The sequence below is a fragment of the Melopsittacus undulatus genome, chromosome 2 (genome assembly GCF_012275295.1).
Source record: "Melopsittacus undulatus isolate bMelUnd1 chromosome 2, bMelUnd1.mat.Z, whole genome shotgun sequence".
Classification (NCBI taxonomy): Eukaryota; Metazoa; Chordata; class Aves; order Psittaciformes; family Psittaculidae; genus Melopsittacus; species Melopsittacus undulatus.
In genome coordinates this window covers 50,993,432-51,011,878 of record NC_047528.1, presented here as the reverse complement: position 1 = coordinate 51,011,878, position 18,447 = coordinate 50,993,432, and the positions used below count along the sequence as shown (strand labels likewise).

The 18,447-nt window shown below is 38.9% G+C and overlaps 1 protein-coding gene across 1 annotated transcript in view; it reads left to right on the top strand.

Moving 5' to 3' along the window:
- Window positions 1–18,447, top strand: part of ABCC4 (ATP binding cassette subfamily C member 4 (PEL blood group)) — a 151,630-nt gene that overhangs the window by 34,248 nt on the left and 98,935 nt on the right. Inside the window, exons 10-16 of the mRNA XM_034072049.1 lie at window positions 1,427–1,516; window positions 1,852–2,043; window positions 3,646–3,740; window positions 3,847–3,933; window positions 13,756–13,852; window positions 14,960–15,175; window positions 17,020–17,160. Coding sequence (XP_033927940.1) covers window positions 1,427–1,516; window positions 1,852–2,043; window positions 3,646–3,740; window positions 3,847–3,933; window positions 13,756–13,852; window positions 14,960–15,175; window positions 17,020–17,160 — 918 coding nt within the window. The remainder of the gene's footprint in view (window positions 1–1,426; window positions 1,517–1,851; window positions 2,044–3,645; window positions 3,741–3,846; window positions 3,934–13,755; window positions 13,853–14,959; window positions 15,176–17,019; window positions 17,161–18,447) is intronic.

The window sequence follows — 18,447 nt, the reverse complement described above, 5'->3', positions numbered from 1 at the left end:
AATCAGATTGATGGTAAAATGCTGACTGGGAGGAGGGTCGAGAAAAGGAAAAAAGCCCCGTTGTTGCCACCTTGTGGGCCTTAGTAGTAGCAGCAGAAGTAGTTCTGCAGAGTTGCACAATGTGCGCAAGTTTGGGTTCTCAATGTGACTCATCTGTGAACCCTGTGGTGCTTCTGCGAGGTGGGACCTGTGGTGGGCGACGTGCTCGGGGCAGGATGCTGCTTAACTGAGTATCTATCCTGGCACAGGTGGGCATGTGTTCTAGCCCAGCTGTCCCAGCCATCCTGTGTGTGGTTGGATACTCTCCCTGTGTCTCTCCCAAATAATTTGAAATGAGTTACAAGCTTCCCTTTTTTTGCATTTCTAGACCTCAGTCGTGCAACATCATTCATGGGGGGTTAGGTGGTGGCCTCTTCAGCCTTGACCTGTAAAAGGTGGCTGGAGATTTTAAGCAGTCTGCAAGCTGTTAAGTACACTGAGTATTCTTCACCGTGCTCTCCTTTCTTGGAGCTTAAGACTGAGGTTTGTTTGGAATATTTGTGGCAATAGAAATGCTACTTCATTTATTTTTTTTAATGCATACATTTTCCTGTTTGCATTTTAATGTCAGTCATGCTTAGTGTGGTCTAAGATGCATGTAAAGGCGTATCCTGTTAGAAGGGTGTTTTGCTTTAACAAGAGGGAGCTGCACCAGCCCCTTAGCTATTAAAGACATGAGCATCCTTTTTTTCCACAAGAAAAAGGCATTTTTACAACCTTGATAAGAGAGGTGCAAAATATGTTGGGAAATAAGCTCTTATCAGTAGTGTAACATAAAGGATAAGCATGCTAAAAAAGGAATGTTAAACAGACAATCCTAAGGTAGTATGTATTCACACAAATAACCCACTATGTTGTCCATGAAAAGTCCCTGAGAATCCATGATATACAAGATGAAGTTATGTAAAATCAAACAGCATTTTACTGTTTTCACTTTGGATAGAGCCTTGACCTAGAGCAGGTGCAGACCTGGCTTTCCTAGGGCTCCAGAAGCACTTCAGCCCTCCTCTTTTCCAGCTACTCAGTGTTGCCAGATGTGCCATTCTGGAGCTGTGAATGCCGGTGTGGTGGCCAGCACAGAGCTCTTGTTTCTGAGGCTCCTGCCCGAGCCTTGTGCTGAGCTGCGGCAGGGATGTGTGGGCTTTGAGAAACCACTAGTTCTGCTGCCTGGGGTGCCTTATTCCTTGAACCCTGTTTTATCTGCATTACTTTTTTGTGGTGAAGGATCGGGGTCTTTTGAAAGTGTGAATTACTGAAGAGGCAGAATATGCCTGGAAATATGGTGGGTTGCTAATTCATAATGATTTGTGTGCATTGTGTTATAAAGATTGTTTCGATGGTGTGTATTTCATTACTGAGGAAGCCTAATTTTTTCTCAAATCTATAGAACTTAGAAAGCCCAGCACTTCAACAAATTTCTTTTACTGTCAGACGAGGGGAATTACTGGCTGTGATTGGTCCTGTAGGAGCTGGAAAAGTAAGTCTTAATGTTTAATCCGTTCTGTAGCAGTTTTATGAGTGTTAAACATGACTAGAAACTTGAAAATGCATGGTTCTTTTCTTTGTATAATCACACACTTCAAGATACTGGCATTCAAGGAAGGCAGATGTTCTTATGGGAGTGGGAAGGAGATGGTTCAGAGTTAAACAGTACTTTGTGCGTTGCTTCTAGCCTGCGTATAAAGGGGACAAGTGCTTTTCTGCTAACAATAGTTTGAGTGACACAGTGGAATAGGCCATCGTATCAATAAACACTGCTCAATCTCTGTGATGCCTTTAATGCAAGCTTTTTACTTTTTTAATCTTTTCCAGTCTTCACTCTTAAGTGCTGTGCTTGGTGAGCTGCCTAAAGACAAAGGTTTGATAAATGTTACTGGAAGAATTGCATATGTTTCTCAGCAGCCTTGGGTGTTTTCTGGTACAGTAAGAAGTAATATACTGTTTGACAAGGAATATGAGAAAGAAAAATACGAAAAGGTTTTAAAAGTCTGTGCTCTTAAAAAGGTATGGGTTTCTCTTGGTATGTTTTATTTTCACAAGCTTTATTTTTATCTTGGTGTCCTTTCAGACTTGTGGTACATGCTGGAATATGTAATATATACAATTGCTTATTATGAGTATAATGTGAAATAAATCCTGTCGCTTAACAAATACATGTGTAATTATTTAGGACAACAGTGTGAAAGCAAGGTTTTGTAATTCCTGAAATGTCCATTAGAGGGAGATGTAGCTTGTGTGAAGCACGGATACATTCGGTAAAAGCTATTCCCAATTATTTAATTTCATAATCATGTTTAGCGCTTTTTGCTGGTATTAAGGTAGGTCTGTGTGTAAATGCAATGGAAGGTGGAAAACAAATGATCAGGCTACCACTATTCATGACTGCCTTTCTGTAAATAACCTGTATGTTGTTTAGGGTTTTTTTATGTAAATGTAATGTATGTCATGTATTATGCATTGCTAACAGCTATCAAAAGAACCTTAGTGCTATATATTGGAGAACTTGCTGAGCCATAGTAGTTCTATGGAAAAATATTTTTGAAAGGTCTGTGTGCAAAGGAGTTTGTGACATGAGATATAGAAGAGGATTAAGCCAGATTTGTCAAGAAACAGACATTTTGTTGGCAGCTAAAATGGTTTTATGCAGCATGTTACGATATTCCTGTCAGCAGCTACACAGGTGAAAAGCAGATGGTTACTCTGATGAAAATTCTTTTGCAAGGTTTTCACACATGGTAGGTAGAGTTTTAATATCTCCTGCTGATAGTTACTCGTATGTTGTTGTCTAAACTTAAGGTTTCAGTGAGTTTAAAAGACAGCAAACTGCTTTTAAAACACCCCACTTCATATTTGATAGTAGTTTTGCTTTCATAGTTTTCTTTCAAATTTATGTATCTTAGAAAAGCTGTGAAAAAACTTTCAGAATATGTTTTGTAGCTTGATATAAAAAAACTAGTGTATTTCCTGAATAGGAAATACAATAATATACTATGCCTGCAGCAGGGGGGTGGAACTCAATGATCTTAAGGTCCTTTCCAGCCCAAACCATTCTGAATCTATGACATGGAACAATGTATAATTTTGTTCTGTTACTCATAGTTCTAAGCCCTGGAAATTAACCAAATCAGTGTGATGAATGTTGTGGTTATTTCTCTTGTATACATTGCAGTAAGAATAAATGATACATTGCAGTTCTTAGGGACACTGGCAGAAAATATACTGATAGTAATTAGTTCAGTTTTATTTATTGTGACAGCTTATTCTGTTCTAGCAAAAAAATAACTAATATTCTGTTGTGCATCATAATTATGCCTTCTAACACTGAGAATTAAGTAGTGCACTTCCCTTTGGTAAAGCTGTAGAAAAAGTGAACTTTTAAGATCTCACCTGGTTTTCCTGCTTTCTTAATTATCTTTTGCTGAAGATCCAAAGTCATAAATTAACTGCAGATACTTGATTTAGTATAAATCCTTGTATTTTAATGTGAGATGATAAGTTAATGCATTTCAAATAGGAAAAGGCTATGTTGAAGCAGCTTTTTCAGTCTTTGAAGTTAAAATCAGTAAGAAAAAAAGTATCTTGATATCTGTTCTTTCACATCCACAGGACTTGGAATTATTAGCAAATGGGGACTTAACAGTAATAGGAGATCGTGGAGCTACACTGAGTGGGGGACAGAAAGCCCGTGTAAATCTGGCCAGGTTAGTGCTTTCTGCTGTTTCTAAAACTTACAAACTGTTAGACTTTAGTCACTGAAGTAAACAAATGTGAGACTTCATGATACTGACTTTTCCTTAAACCTTTTAGAGCTGTGTATCAGGATGCAGACATCTATCTTTTGGATGATCCACTAAGTGCAGTCGATGCTGAAGTTGGAAGACATTTGTTTGAAAAGTATGTTACTGCTTCATTTTAATTTAAAATACAACTGTTATGTTCTAATTCCTCATAGAAAACCTTGAGAAAGCATTCCTGGGGAGATGGATCTCTTCACAAAACTTAATGTGTTCACTTTCTGCATTTATTTTTCCTCAGTTTTATGTATTTGTAAGATCTATAGCTTTTAATGTCTTTCATTTTTTCTTTCTTTTTAAAAATCCCGTAAAAGTCTGTTTTGCAGATACAATTAGAATTATTCTTAAGGGAATGTATGCCATATTCTTGAGGAAAACGTCAGATTTCATAAATGAGAGTAAGGGTTTATGAATATTAGTACTGGATGAAGAATAATATTGGGTGGGATTTTAAATCACTTATTAGTTTGCAGCTTTATTTGCATAATAATAAGCACTTAATTCAAGTGGCTAAAGAAAAAGATAGAACGATCTTAGATTCTTGAGTGATTTTTCAGTTTGGTTCTTGAGTGGTTGATACTTCTTTCGGGTAGGTGAAACAGGGAACTGTGGCCTGCAGAGAGTGACTGTGGATAGCAGAAATAGAGGAAAAGAGAATGTATAAACTTGTTATACATGGAAGACAGAGATACTGGACCTTCCTCCATTCCTGAAGAAATAGGGTAGTGTTCATTAAAAGTCAAGTTCCCTTCTCAATGAATTTCCTCTTCTCTGTCTCTTCTTTCAAACTGCCTAGTCTATGGCACATAGTGGGTATGAGAATAATCCAGTTATTCGCAGCCAGTGTTTTGTCCTTGCTCTTCCTAGCCTGCAGCTCTTGATATCCAAAGGTATAATCTGGAATTTATTAGGAGTAGAAGGAAAAACTTCCATTGACTGAATTCAGTGAGGTTTTGTTGAAACCTTAAGTGAGAGCATTTTCTTGAGCATACTTACATCCTTTGAATTCCACGGTCCAAATACATGAATTAATTTGGTTTTACTGTTGTTCCCTCCTCTCCACCCCTAGAGAATCATAAAAACTTGTCTTGCAGAAATGGTTGTAGAGTTTGCACTGACTAGCAGTGCATTTGTGTTCTTTTTCCCCATGCAGGGAGGCTTTTAGTGTCTAAATTTGAAAATAGTACATCCTACTGATGTTTGCAATTTCAACTTTAGCGATCCCTCTGAAACTCTATCCACGTTTTGTTTTATTTTATTGATTTCTTCAAATGGCTGCTGTTTGTTTCCATCAGCCACTATGGAGTAAGAATTTTATGATGCATAGGCTTCATGTTCATTATTCTGTGCAGGATCGTTTTCACCTGCCACAACTGATGGATGAAGTTTATTCTGTAGTTCACATACTCTATCAACTTCCTTTAATGCCTATTGAGGCTATCTTAGGCTTTAGCTGCTGCTTTTCTGTTTCTGCACAAGATCGCTCTACAACTCCAATGTTTGACTGTATCAGTGCCCGAGTTCTTGAAAGTTCACCCACCTGAGATGTTAACCTGTCTCTCCCTTAAGTCTTAAGGTCTTTTCACCTTAAGGAGGAAAACAGGAAAGTACAGTAGTGCCTTGGAAAGGGGGTAGGGTTGCCTTCTCAATTTATTCTATGTTTTATGTGGGCTGTGACTGTGACATCTACATCCTACTGTGGAACTGGAAGTCCGGATTTTTGTATGTGCAGAACCATAGAAGAGCAGAGAAATCATTGCTTTACGAACACATTGTATGTTTTGCTAGTAAATGTATGGAGATGGAGAGGAATAAGGAGATCTTGAAGGATTTGAAACTCTGAAAACTATCTGGGCTTTCACTTTTGTTTACTTTTCCTGACCAACCTTAGATCAGTTTGAGCAAAACAGATAAAAGCATTTTGTGGAGAAAACAGATGGGGTATGTTGGCAAGGGAAACTGAGCAATGCCTCCCTCTTCAAGATCTTAAGGGAGGGCTTTTTTACAAATAGATGTTGTCTTCTGAGGCCTTTGTGGCAGCTACAAAAGGTGCTGGGAGTAGTAGGGAGAGTGTTATGTTCAGTAGCTCACTTTGAAAAGCCGGGCAGGGCATGTTCTTTAATGCTTTCTGAATAGTGCTAGACACATCGAGAAGAGAGAAAACTTGGGCAAGAATGATTTCTTAGAACATGCTGCTGAGGAATGTCCGAGACACCACTTCATGCAAGCCTCCCCCAGGAGTCCAAACCACGAGGCATAGAACAATGGACAAGATGGAAGAAATGGGGGTTTGTTTAATGAGAATCTGAACTGGATATTGTTCAGTTCAATCTCTTTTTTTTTCTTTTTCTTTCCCTTGTTATTTTATATTAATGTTTAATGATTTTAGAAGTGTCTCGTCTGCGTGTTTACATCAAAGATAGGTATGTTCCTAGTAATTTCCTGAGGCTGTGGTCTGTGGATGGCTGGTTTATTACATGTGTTGCTTCTCCCCATTCTGTTTGGCTACTGCAGTAAACATTTTACAGTAAGTGGATACTTTTCAAATGAGAGAGAATGCGAGAGCACAGCTTCAGTAGGAAAGCAGTCCATGGTACTTTTAAGGGGCTGTGTCTTGTGAGAATTTCTTCATAGCACAGACAAGTTGTACTGTGGATGATGAAGCACATAAAGCCAGCTTTCCAATGACTTCCTGTATCCTGTATGGGTGTTCTAAGGTATGAACTGGAGATTCCCTATTTCTGTGTTATTTTTAGCCTCTTTTCTTGTGAGTTCCCTTGATGAGTTAACAGTAGGCATGCTACAGCCTTTGCTCAGTGTGGAGCCACCAGTATAGTTCTATGTTTTTGTATCTATTTATGTGTGTATAGGGAAATATGCATATATATACATATAAATAAAAATTGCTTTTCGTTGACTTTTAAGGTGGGACCTTAAATTTTGAAATGCAGGACAGTCATACAGATACAGAAGTACTTTTCTTTGTATGACAAAGCTTGGCACAGCCTGTGATGTTCTAAGAAAATCATTCAGTTTTGCTTGGTTAGCAGACAAAGAAGTAGAAACAGCGTAGTAGAAGTAGGTGTGGATTTTCCTGTGTCTGGCAGACCAAGAAATTTCCTGCTCTCCCTGTGTATCTTTGTAAACATATGTCTATTAATTATATGGTTTCACGTAATTTTTGGATAGAAATTAAATTGTGTCCCATTATCAGTGATACTGACTCAAAAATGTTGTTTTTAAGAGTGAGATTTGTATTCTCTAAGTCTGTTGAGTCCGATGCTCTTCTCTAGTTACTGTTCTTGTATCTTCTCCGATGACAGGAGCTGTGTGGCAGTCTCAGCTGACGGTCAGCCTGATTTCTTTCTCTTCCTCCTCTGTGCTTGTGAGAGTTGCAGGAGAGTTCAGGAATCCTTTGGAATCAGGCCTAAATTTGTGATGGTACTTGGGAGTGGTCTGCACAGGTGTGTCATTTCTACTGTCAAACAGGATTCTCCAAATTTATACTTGTTTTTATGCAGGAGGCTGTTTTGAATGTGTGGTCATTTGTCTTTCCTTTCTCACTCTTGCCTCTGGAACCAGATAAAAGCTGCAGAAGAAATCACTGTATTTTTCACAGCACAGTAGTGAACTTTATCATCTGTCAGATGGAGCACCTTAGTAATAAGGTGGTGGCTTCCTGTAGGAACTCAAAGGACATGTAACTGGGGAATGGGTCATGAGGTAACCATTGAGGCTGACTGGAGAGTCACCTAGGAAATTGATCAGGTGTCCTGGTACATAAAGTCTCTCTATTGCCATCTGCGGTAACTGAGCATCCTTCTGCAAGAAGGGGAAGGACATGGTTTTGTAGCAACGGTGTTCTTCATAATTGCAGAAAAATGTGAGGAAGAATTGAACTGACATCACAGGAGAGTGACAAATGGTGTCATGAGAAGTTAATGACTTAAGAGGTACTGAATTCCTCAGTGGACTCTTACCTAAGCCCTAAAAATGCTTGAGGGGAGGAGCAAAGTGAAGTAGGGAATATGAGTAAAAGAATTCTTTAATTTTGTTTTTCTTTTTAATTAGATAACACAGATCTGAACATTTACTTTGTCTGTTTAAAGTAATTTGTTCTTTGGAACTCTTACAAGTTCATGAATGCTTCCAGTCTTGTATCTCAAAGAAGGGTATGCTTATAGATCATAGAATCATATAATGGTTTGGGTTGGAAGGGACTATAAAGATCATCTGGTTCCAACTCCCCTGCCATGGGCAGGGACACTTTCCACTAGACCAGGTTGCTCAAAGCCCCATCCATCCTGTCCTTCAATACCTCCAGGGATGGGGCATCTAATGTAAAGCTGCATCTCTAATCATGTTGCTCTTTTTTAGTATCGGAACTTTGAGGAAAAAGTACTATTACAGTGGTGTAGGTGATTAAAAGAAAGCAGAGCTCCTCAGTCCTGTAAAACTAGCAGATAAAACCTAGCATGTCTAGTTTCTGTAGAGGGATTACAGACACAATCAGCGTGTCAAAGGAACCAAGCAAAAGTAACTCTGGCATTTACTTGCTGGTGCCGTGTTTAAAGGTATAGATGTATTACATGCGTCTATGACATACTCTGTCCTCTGATGACAAGTGTACAGGGGAGTTGGTGTGTAAAATTAAGGATTTCACTCTGTTCCCCTTCAGGTAGGATCTCTCTAAATCTGGGGTATCTCTAAGGCTTCCCACTTTGTGTTTCCCACCTGGTCCATGCCCATTATGCCTCTTGATACCACTGCAGTGGTTACAGCCCTAATGCGAAGTATTGGGTAAACTTGCATGCCCTGTACATCTCTTCTTTTGTATTACAGGTGTTGCTCTTAAATACGTATTAGTCATACCTTTAGATTTATATGATACAATTGAAATTCCATGAGCTTTATTGTATATATTGTAGGGAATTAGTATGTTGTAGTAATGTTGCTTAGGGTTGTAGCAATTGTTGTAGTAATGTTGGGGGGGTTGGGCTTTTTGCTGTTATTTTTTTTGCATGGTTTTGGGGTTTTTTTTGCTTTTTGTTTTTTTTTTCAGGAAGTGAAAAGCATAATGGTGATCACTGCTCATGACGTGTTTTCCAAAACCTAAAGTTTTAGGTTTTATCTCACCAAAATGTTTTGAGGTTGTGTGAGGCTTTTTGGTGGGTTTTTTTTTTGTTTGTTTGTTTTGTTTGATTTGGGTCTTTTTTGTTTGTTTGTTTTATTTTAAATACCACAAAGTCAAGCAAAAAAAAACAATAACACCCAAACCCACCTGCAGAACCCATTGTAGTTGTGTGCTTTAATGGTGTGTGAGTGCAGTTGCAAAACAGAATTATGAATACTAAACCAGAAATGGGCTCAAGAGGGAGGTATGCACGTTCCTGTAGGAAAAGTTCACAAAGAGCAACTTAAACACCAAGGTCTCTGGATCAAAAAGTCCCTAATAGATGGACTCTGGAAGCTGGAAATGTATACCAAAGGAAGCATCACTGTATGTTTACATGTATACTTTCTCCAGGTATCCACTGCTGACTGGTGCCTGGCACAGGGTAATGGATTTTGTGGACCAGTTGTCCTGTACATTAGCCCAGAGGAGGCAGGGACTTCTCACATGATGGAGTTAAATGGCTAGTGGGCATAGAAATAGAAACAGCACAGTAGAAGTAGGTTTCTTTGTCTCTAGCAAATATATCACACTCTTTTTTGTAAACTTCAGAATGTTCAAGACTAACTGAGGGATTCTTTTCCCTAAGCCACTTAAATTTAAGGGGAAAGGAGAGGAAAGGAAATGTGGTAAGTATATTAATATAGCAAAGGCTTTATGCCTGTGAGCACTTCTGTGTGCTTTAATTTCGTTTCAGTGGTTACTTCTATTGAAATAAAGTTAACTAAAGTTAAACTGGGATGTGGACTTCCAAAAAGGAGAGGAAAAAAGAATGGCAAGGAAGAAATTAGAATCATTAAAGAGGAGACACTTTGCAGAGGTGAAAGAAAGCTGGTTCTTGAAGATAAAAACTTAAAAAAGATTAAAGAACAACTTGTCTCAAATAAAAGAAAACCTGGTAGGGAAGGAAGAACGAATGAGGATTTATATGCAGGAAAGCACCAAGATGCTGCCTTTGCATAGGAGCACTGTGTTGTTGAAGGCCCCCTTCCGAGAAAGTGTCTTCTGCTGCATGTTCTGCAGTAGCAAAGCTCAAGCTAATTGATGTTTTCTTTCTAATTATAGAGAAGTTTGTTGTCAAAGAGCAATGTTTTTTTTAAATGGGCGATAGTGCAACATGCAGAAAATCCCATCCAGCATCTGTCCGGAACACTTGCGAGTTTAAATTGTTTCTAGCTTGGGGAAGAGGATGCAACTTTCATAGTCCCTTCATTCCCCTTTTTTTTATACTGAAGAGGCTGAAGGACCTTTTGGTCTTCTCTGTCTGGATCTCTTCTGTCTGTGTGCACACTCATGTATGTGTTTGGGTATTTAATAAGTGTGGCAATGGCGACTACAATTTATGTAGTAGCTTGTCCTGTTATGCATTGAATGTGCTGGCAGTCTAACAGTATGCCTCTCGAGAGTAACAGAGAAGTACAAAGAAGGTGAACTTTGTGGAGTTTTAGACAGCAAGTAAAAAGGTGGTGTCAGTCTGGGTATACTCCAGCAGATGTTGGAACCCTTGGACCAGGTATGTAGCCTGCTAAGGCAGGCTTTCCCTGGATTCCCTGTATCCCTGAGGAAAGGTGACACTGTCAGATGGCGTTTCACCTGCAACTGAGTGCTTCACCTAGAATTGATGGTTGCTTTTCTTCAGCTACACAGAGCAGTATTTCTAAAAGTAGATGTATTATGAGCCTAAACCTTAGTGAACCAGTTAAAAATATAAATATTGATGGATTGTTTTGTTTTACCTTTTTTTTCTTTCTCAGTTCTAAGACAATATCAGGTTCTGATAGAATTCATTGATTTCTCTGGGTTTTATGCCATCCCTTTTATCACACTCAGTTTTGCTGAGCCTTTCTTTGAAGTCTGGCTTCAACCGTCGATGGAAGCCAAGGCACTGTACAAACTAAATGCTTACTGTAAACTGCAAAGTGGATGTTGTCAAGTGGGAGGGAGGATATTTAAAAAAAGGAAATAATTAAAAAGGTTTTGAACATAAAACGCAAATAATTCAATGTTTTGAAACAGATGTTAAGTATCTACTTAGTATTTTACTGGATTTGCAACTTCTGTGCTTCATGATGATACAGTATTTTAAATGGCAAAATTTTCTACTGAGCTGTCTGAGCAGTGAGTTGTTTAACTTGGTAATAGATCTGAGTATACTCTCTTTGTTGCGATTCTTCCTTCCTTTGCTCATGCCATTGAATTGTGACAACAATTTTTCTACTCCCCTGTTATCAACACCCTATTCAGGTAGCTGCTTTCTACCCAGGTAGACATGAAATCGAGAGGTGTTGTTTTTTTAAAAGTCTCACTTGAGTGAACTGATGTATCAGTGGAAGTATAAATTTCCACAGAGGTAATTTTTGCCTTCTCTCCTGAGATCAGGATCATGCAGGATGCTGTGCTGACAGCTCTCACAGTTCTGAGTGGTTTGCTCTGATGCTGTGATAACGCACTCTTTCTCTTTTCTATCCCCCCCCTCCAAATGCACACGTAAAGTGCAGTGGACTCACTGTGATTCAGGATCGAGGTTTAAAGGTTTTCAGCCATCAGATTTTCTAGTGGCTAACTTGCATGTCCTAACAGCTTATAGGACACGTGGCACACAGAAAATTCAGTGATGAAAGTAGTATATAGGCTTTGGGACTATGTAACAGAAAGATAGATCTCTTCATGGTGAATACCTGATATATTCTGTTTTGGCAGCTTTCCTGCTAGGCCTTTCCTGTAGCCTCTCTGATCTTTGCCCACTTCTCTGGGTAGGTTTCATTGAAGACTGTTTTGTTGTGTGCCTTTAGCTGGTGCTATAGTCACCATGTGGCTTGTTTCAGTGACTGCTAAGAAGGTGGACAGTAAGCACACCAGAATAATACTCCCTCAAAGGGCTTGGTGTATGAATAGTTGCAGCTGCTGAAATAGTTATGCAGCTGCATATACCTTGATTAATTGTTATCTTGGTTGGCCACCTGAGAATGACATAATGATCTTTATAATTTCTTTTTGAATGCTGCGTAGCCAGCATATAACTTTCTCATGAAGAATGTTGCCTTTAACTTCATTTTACCATGGAGTTTATTTGGAACACTATAATATACTTTCTGCATGTAATTATACTGCCTAGTACTAGTATTGACCACTTTACAATACTCTTATTTCCTACAGTCTTTGTAGGAGTGATAAAATAGATGTTAAAAGCTGTGTGTGGAGTTAATTGGATGTATATGAATGAATGAAACCCAGTAAGCAATATGATATCATTGCTGTCAAGATAATGTTCTTTTTCTGCCTTGCTCCCCTTACTGCTTATTTGCATTTCTGCATTGAATGTCTGGTATTGGATTGCTGTGGTTTTCCTTTTGGTGTTTTTTGAGAACACCAGAAGGGAGAAGATTTGGGAGTGGGTGTTTGCTTTTCCATTGTGGTGAGTGCCACCCTCCTCTGTCATGTTAGCAAATGGAAGTTAGCGTGTTAGCAAAAATAAGCCAACAGGATAGATCTGTGGAGAAAAACGTGGTGCGAAGGACCCTGTGCAGTTCAGAAGATTCTGCTTTGAGCAGGCTGCAGCCTGGCCTTTCAGGCTTCATATCTTGTTGGCTGAATACTGATTAGGGATGCTATTGAAGTGTGTGTTTCCACTTGGTTTTGTCTAGAAGTCCGGCTCATGAGCTCCAATACTACTGAACAGTATGAGCAATGGCAGATTGAGTTGAGACAACTGGGAGATGATCTTCAAAAGGCACTCCTGGTCCAAATAGAAAATGCTAACATGTAAGCTTTGACTGGACAGTTAAGTTGTACACAATATCACTTTTCCATGTTTTCTTAAGAGAGCGAGTAGTTGAGAAAGGGAGCCAAATCTCTCAGAGGGTTCTGTGGGGTGAAGGCAGTGCTGGTAGGTGTAGATGTCAGTTGTGTCTATGCTATTCCTGTTATACATGAAGAGTGTGTTTGCAGGCCTTTGCACTTGTAAACCATTGCTCCACTGCTATGGTTTTGGGTTGGGTTTGTTTTTTTTTGGCTCTGGGAGCCTTTCGAAGCTCTGCTGAAAAGATACACCAAGTATATTTTCTGCTAAAACTGTACTGGATTGAACTGCACTTGCCAACTGGTTCTGCTGTGCCCAGTCCTTATTTATTGCTCTCCTCAAATCCTAGACTTCTGGGGAAGCCTCTAGGCTAAGCAGGTGAGGTATTTGAGAAGGGAGGTAAGCCCTCATTCCATGAGAAAAGGTCAGAGATGACTGAAGGATTTTGCTCCTTTTCCTCAATACATACCTGGGTGTATTTTAAATCAGTAGTACTGTATGCTCCTCCAGAACTCTCAGTGCCTCTCAGTTAACTCTCAGTTAGAGCTGCTCTGAAAGCTCATCTCAAATAAGTTACTTTTATTTCCTGTATTTTTCCATAACTGCCCACAGTGTGCTACCCTGCTTTCTCTATTAGTTTAATTTTTGTTAAATACCGTCTTTGCAATTCAGCTTATGACATGTGCTTTTATTAGGAGGATGTTAAAGACAATTTTAATGAAATTTCTATAAGGTATTTCCTCCTCTTCCATCCAGACCATATGATTATATTTTTTCTGCCTTAAGAGCTTACAAAGTTAAATAAGGAACATGTTTGTTAAGTGTAACTTTTACAAATCTCATGTATATGGGCTTTTTTTCTTATTTTAAACACTGTATAACTGAAGTCAGATGTAGTTAAAATGTTTTAGGGAACTTCATTTTTAATTAATTTTTTCATTTCTTTGCAGATGTATTTGTCAAGCCTTACATCAAAAGATCTCTGTGTTAGTCACTCACCAGTTACAATACCTCCGTGCTGCAAATCAGATTCTAATTCTAAAAGATGTAAGTGATTTCAGTGTCTATACTTTTATATCTCACATACTTTCTAACTACCCTTTTTAATCTAAGAATGAAAAAATCCAATGGTTAAAGGTTTTTGTTTTACTTTGTAAAATGTATTTTCTATCTACTAATGATCATAAATGTTCTTAAATATTTGTAATTATTAAGAAGTTGGTTTTTCTTAGAATACCTTCCCTGAGAAATGTTGCTGAATTCTCATATATATAAGTGTAATCTTATATACTGATTTTTATCTTACATATGTATAATATACTGTGAGAGAATCACTTATTTTGAGACGATGTTAATGCTTTGATTTTATTCTTGTTTCTTAATACTTCTGTGTGAAATAAGAACTATGTTGATTTTGCAGCCAGTCCCTTTTTTAAATTAAGGCTGAGAAATGGTCATAGATACCTTTTGAGAATGCACCGAGAACTGTTTCATTCCAAACTTTGTTGTACCAGATGTTCACAGGCAGGGGGGGAATGCAAGAGCTTTAGCTAGGGTTCTTTTCCTTTTTTTTTTAAGTTTGGTTAATGAAGTGTGTGAAATTACTTCTGGTCCATCACAGTGTTGCAAAAAAGGACACTAGCAGTCTTTTTCCACCCATTAAGTTCTCTTTAAAAGTTACAGTACTTTCTGGAAATGAGTTTGTGATAGAGCTGTAAGAGGTGTGTAAATGTCCTGTGTTGTTCCTTGTAGATATGTGAGGACTGAAAATTAAGTTGCTGTTTCCCCCTAGCCTGGGTTAATATAAAAAGACTGATAGTTATGTATGTAGCCCAACAGTTTGTACTAAAGCTGCATGGCTGTCTCCTGCAGCTTCTCCAAGAAGGTAATTCTGACCTGGCTGGGACTTCTGTCATCCCGTTTATATGCTCCTTAGCCTGGTTAGTTGCCAGAAAGGGACTGATTTAGAGGCTGAAGAGCTTGTTTCTGTGCTTCTAAATGAAAAACTGGTAGGTAGAGGGTTCAGCTCAGTTACTGAAGCAGGATGCATGGCTCAGCAACTGCAGAACCCCAGAGGCAGCAAGGCTAGATAGGAAAAATTGTCATTTATGGAAAGTATATAATGAAGATAATCAAAGCTTATATTAATTGTAGGGTAAAATGGTGGGGAAAGGTACCTATTCAGAGTTCCTGAGATCTGGCATCGACTTTGCTTCCCTTTTGAAAAAAGATGAAGAGGTAGAACAGCCATCGGTTCCAGGAACCCCCAACCTGAAGTCTGCCCGGAGCCGAACCTTCTCGGAGTCCTCTGTCTGGTCCCAGGATTCTTCTGTCCACTCACAGAAAGATGGGGCAGTGGAACAACAACCTGTGAGTGGTCAAAGGATAGATGTGTCTCAATTCCTGGTTGTCTGATTTTTAATGTAAGCTTCAATAAGGACTTTCCTTGCTGCATTTGAGTTTCAGGGACTGTTGGATTGCACTAGCAGGTGAGAGCTTGCCCATGGTGGATCTGCCCCAGCACTGTGTGGCTGGCAGTCCTGTCCCCTGGGCTGCAGAGGGCAGGCATCCCTCAGCAATGCACTGTTCTGTTCAAACCCAGCACAGTGAGATTGTTCAGATTCAGCATCAGCTCTGCCGATTGTTCAAAGACACCATGTTGTGCTTCCTTCATCCTGTCCTCCAGAAGTGGTGCTTTAAAATACCACATATTGGATGGCTTCTGTGTGTTTGCACAGTGCTGGACTCAAATTGACATTTTCCATGAAATCTGGAGCTCTAGAAAGTGGTGGCTTTATGCAAAACCTACATTTGCATGGCTGGCATTAACATACACACATCTTGAGCTGGCTCTCAGGGTGTAACCTTGGAACACCCCTGCATTGCCATCCCAGCCTTTCTGATGGTGAAAACAGAACACTTTGTGTGGTGCCAGCTTGAATTCCAGGTGCCTTGTTTTCTCCTGTGCTGCACAGTGCAAAAAGAGATGTGAAGTTTCTGTACCAGAGATGGCCTTCTGCCGGTGTGTTTACATTTACATAAACCAGTGCAGGAGCCCTGTGACCCTGCTGGGCTTGTGCTAGCATTGCAGCCATGGAACAAATGGAACAAGTAATACTTGTGTCCTCCTGACAACTTTATGCAACAACTTTAAGACTTAATAAAAACAGCAACAAAAAAGGGTGCTACGGACTTTCTGTTACCTTTTTTGAGGAATATATTTATCCCAAAAGCAGTAAACTTAGCTGGCATTATTAATGTCCTAGTGGTGACTCCACTAGTAAATCCACAGAGATGTGACATGCTTTTTAGCAGCATTGGAGCTGTTGGATGGGGGTGGGGGCCGGAGAAACAAGTAACTGAGTTAGGCTTCTCTTTTATGGATGTGTAGGTGGGATTTCTCCTTTCACATATGAGTCAGGTGTGCAAATACTACCACTCTTGTGTCTGCTGAAAACAAAATCAAGTGTTATGTGTCCACTGAATTAGCACTAGTTTTTCTATCACATGTACTGTAAAAAAAAAAAGAATTTTCTGAATTAGAATAATTCTTTTACATTCTTTATGCCTGTCTCATTTTTTCCTTTTGTCTTTCAGTGAACCCCATCTGTTGTTTGCTTAATATGATTTGTCATTTTACTTGTTTTCTCTGTTAATGGATGCATTGTTGGTACTTGTGAGGGTATGGTTAAAGCTTTATGGGTAATTTGTATATTTTGAGTATGTGTTGATTGATTTTAGTGCACACTTAAAGAAGAGTATTTGAATACTTTTCTGAGAAGGAAAGGTTACACACACTTGCATTCTGAAAACAGAATCTTCCCCAGATCAAGGCTTGAGCTTCCAGTGCTGTTATGTCTGAAGGTAGCGAAGAAATAGAAATACCATAAGAAAATAAATGCCTGGTTTAGCAGCCAGTTGATGTAAATGTTTCTGGCTGTAAACGAAGCCATGTTACGTTCTGTGATGCAAGGCAAAATAAAATCCTCACAGTGTCTTTTGCAGAGTAGATTTTTCAGTATTACTGAGACTAATTCTTTTTGTCAAAGCTATAATTCCGATATTCAAAGTTTTTAAATGCATAATCACTTTATCTCCTTATTTAATTGTTTGCTAATTCTGAACCCTGATGTTCCAAGTGGCTTAGTTTGAGTCTGTAACTGGGAGGTTGATGGGTTTTATTCTGAGGTGGTTTGTTTTGTTTTGTTTTTCAGGCTGAAAATGCACTTGCTGCAGTGCCAGAGGAGAGTCGCTCTGAGGGAAAAATAACCTTTAAGATATACAGAAAATATTTTACTGCAGGAGCAAACTACTTTGTGATCTTTATACTCATAGTATTCAATATTTTGGCACAGGTGAGTTGTCAGGAGCCACAAATAGTATTAAATGTATTTGGAGTTTGTATTCTTCCCCCCCCCCCCTTTTTTTAACATACTGTATGCTTGTTACTGTGATGTTTCATCTAAAATGTTTGGGAGCATGGTGTTCTTCCATGGTTTTGTAGTGTATTTGATCAAACTTTCTGTATCAGCATGGAGTTTTGGTACAGCATTGAGAGGTCTTGCACTGGTAGTTAATTCAACAATTTTAATACTTGAATAAAATAATTATTTGACTGGCAGCATAGCACAGAAATTATAAGCCAGTCTAATTTTTGCAGATAGAGGATGAAACCACAAGGTTTCTAAAGTAGTGTTTAACAAACCTGAACATTTAGTGTATTTCCAGTTGAGGGTAGAGAGGCTGCGTATGGGAGGACAGAGTCTGACAAAAGTGTTAGAAGAAAAGCTCATCTGCTGATAGATACAGGTTATGAGAAGGGTTAGAAGGAGAGTCGCTGTTTACCAGAATAAGAAGGATGAGGAAGAAGATAAGCAAGTACTGTGTGTACTATAAACTGCAGCAGGTAGGTAAAAGAATTTTAAAAAGGAAAATGATTTTGAAACTTACTGAAAGAAGTGGTGAGCTGAGGAAGCTGTGAGAAGATAGCTTATTGCCTTTTTCTCTGTTTCCTGCTGGGAAAGCTTAAAATAATTTCATGGAAATGATTGGTCTTGGCTGTAAAATACATTCTGTATATTTAGACACGTTACTTCCTTTTTGCTTGTCTGTGATTTGAGTCTGTTGGAAAGATAGCAGAGCAAGATCATATCTCTGCAGTAGACCGCCCAGCACTTCAAATTCACGTGAACAGAGGTGTATTTTGAGATAAATGACCCTGTTACAAGTTTGTAGTCACCTCTCAGCACAGAAGGAAGGTGGCAGTAGGAGTTTTCCCCTCCCTCTCTTCTCTCATCCTCCTTCAACCTTCTTTCTGGTAATTATCTCCTGTAAACACAAATTTCTGGACTGGTAACATCAGGAACTTTGTTAATCAAAAAGCATTTTGGAATATCTCTAGTGGTAAATTTAGGAACTGAAAAAAATTAGTTCTTTAATGTGCAATTAACATACATTAGGAAGAGCTACTGTATTTTGTTTGCTTAAGTGTAATGCCTTCCTTTAGTTTGCTATCATGCAAGGGAATTTAAGGTAACTTGTTTCTTTGTAGAGGGATCTAATGCATCTTCTAATGTGCTTTGCAAATTGCTGCTGGTCTTGAAAGACTGGATGGCATGCTTTCCTGAATGAGTGATGTTTTC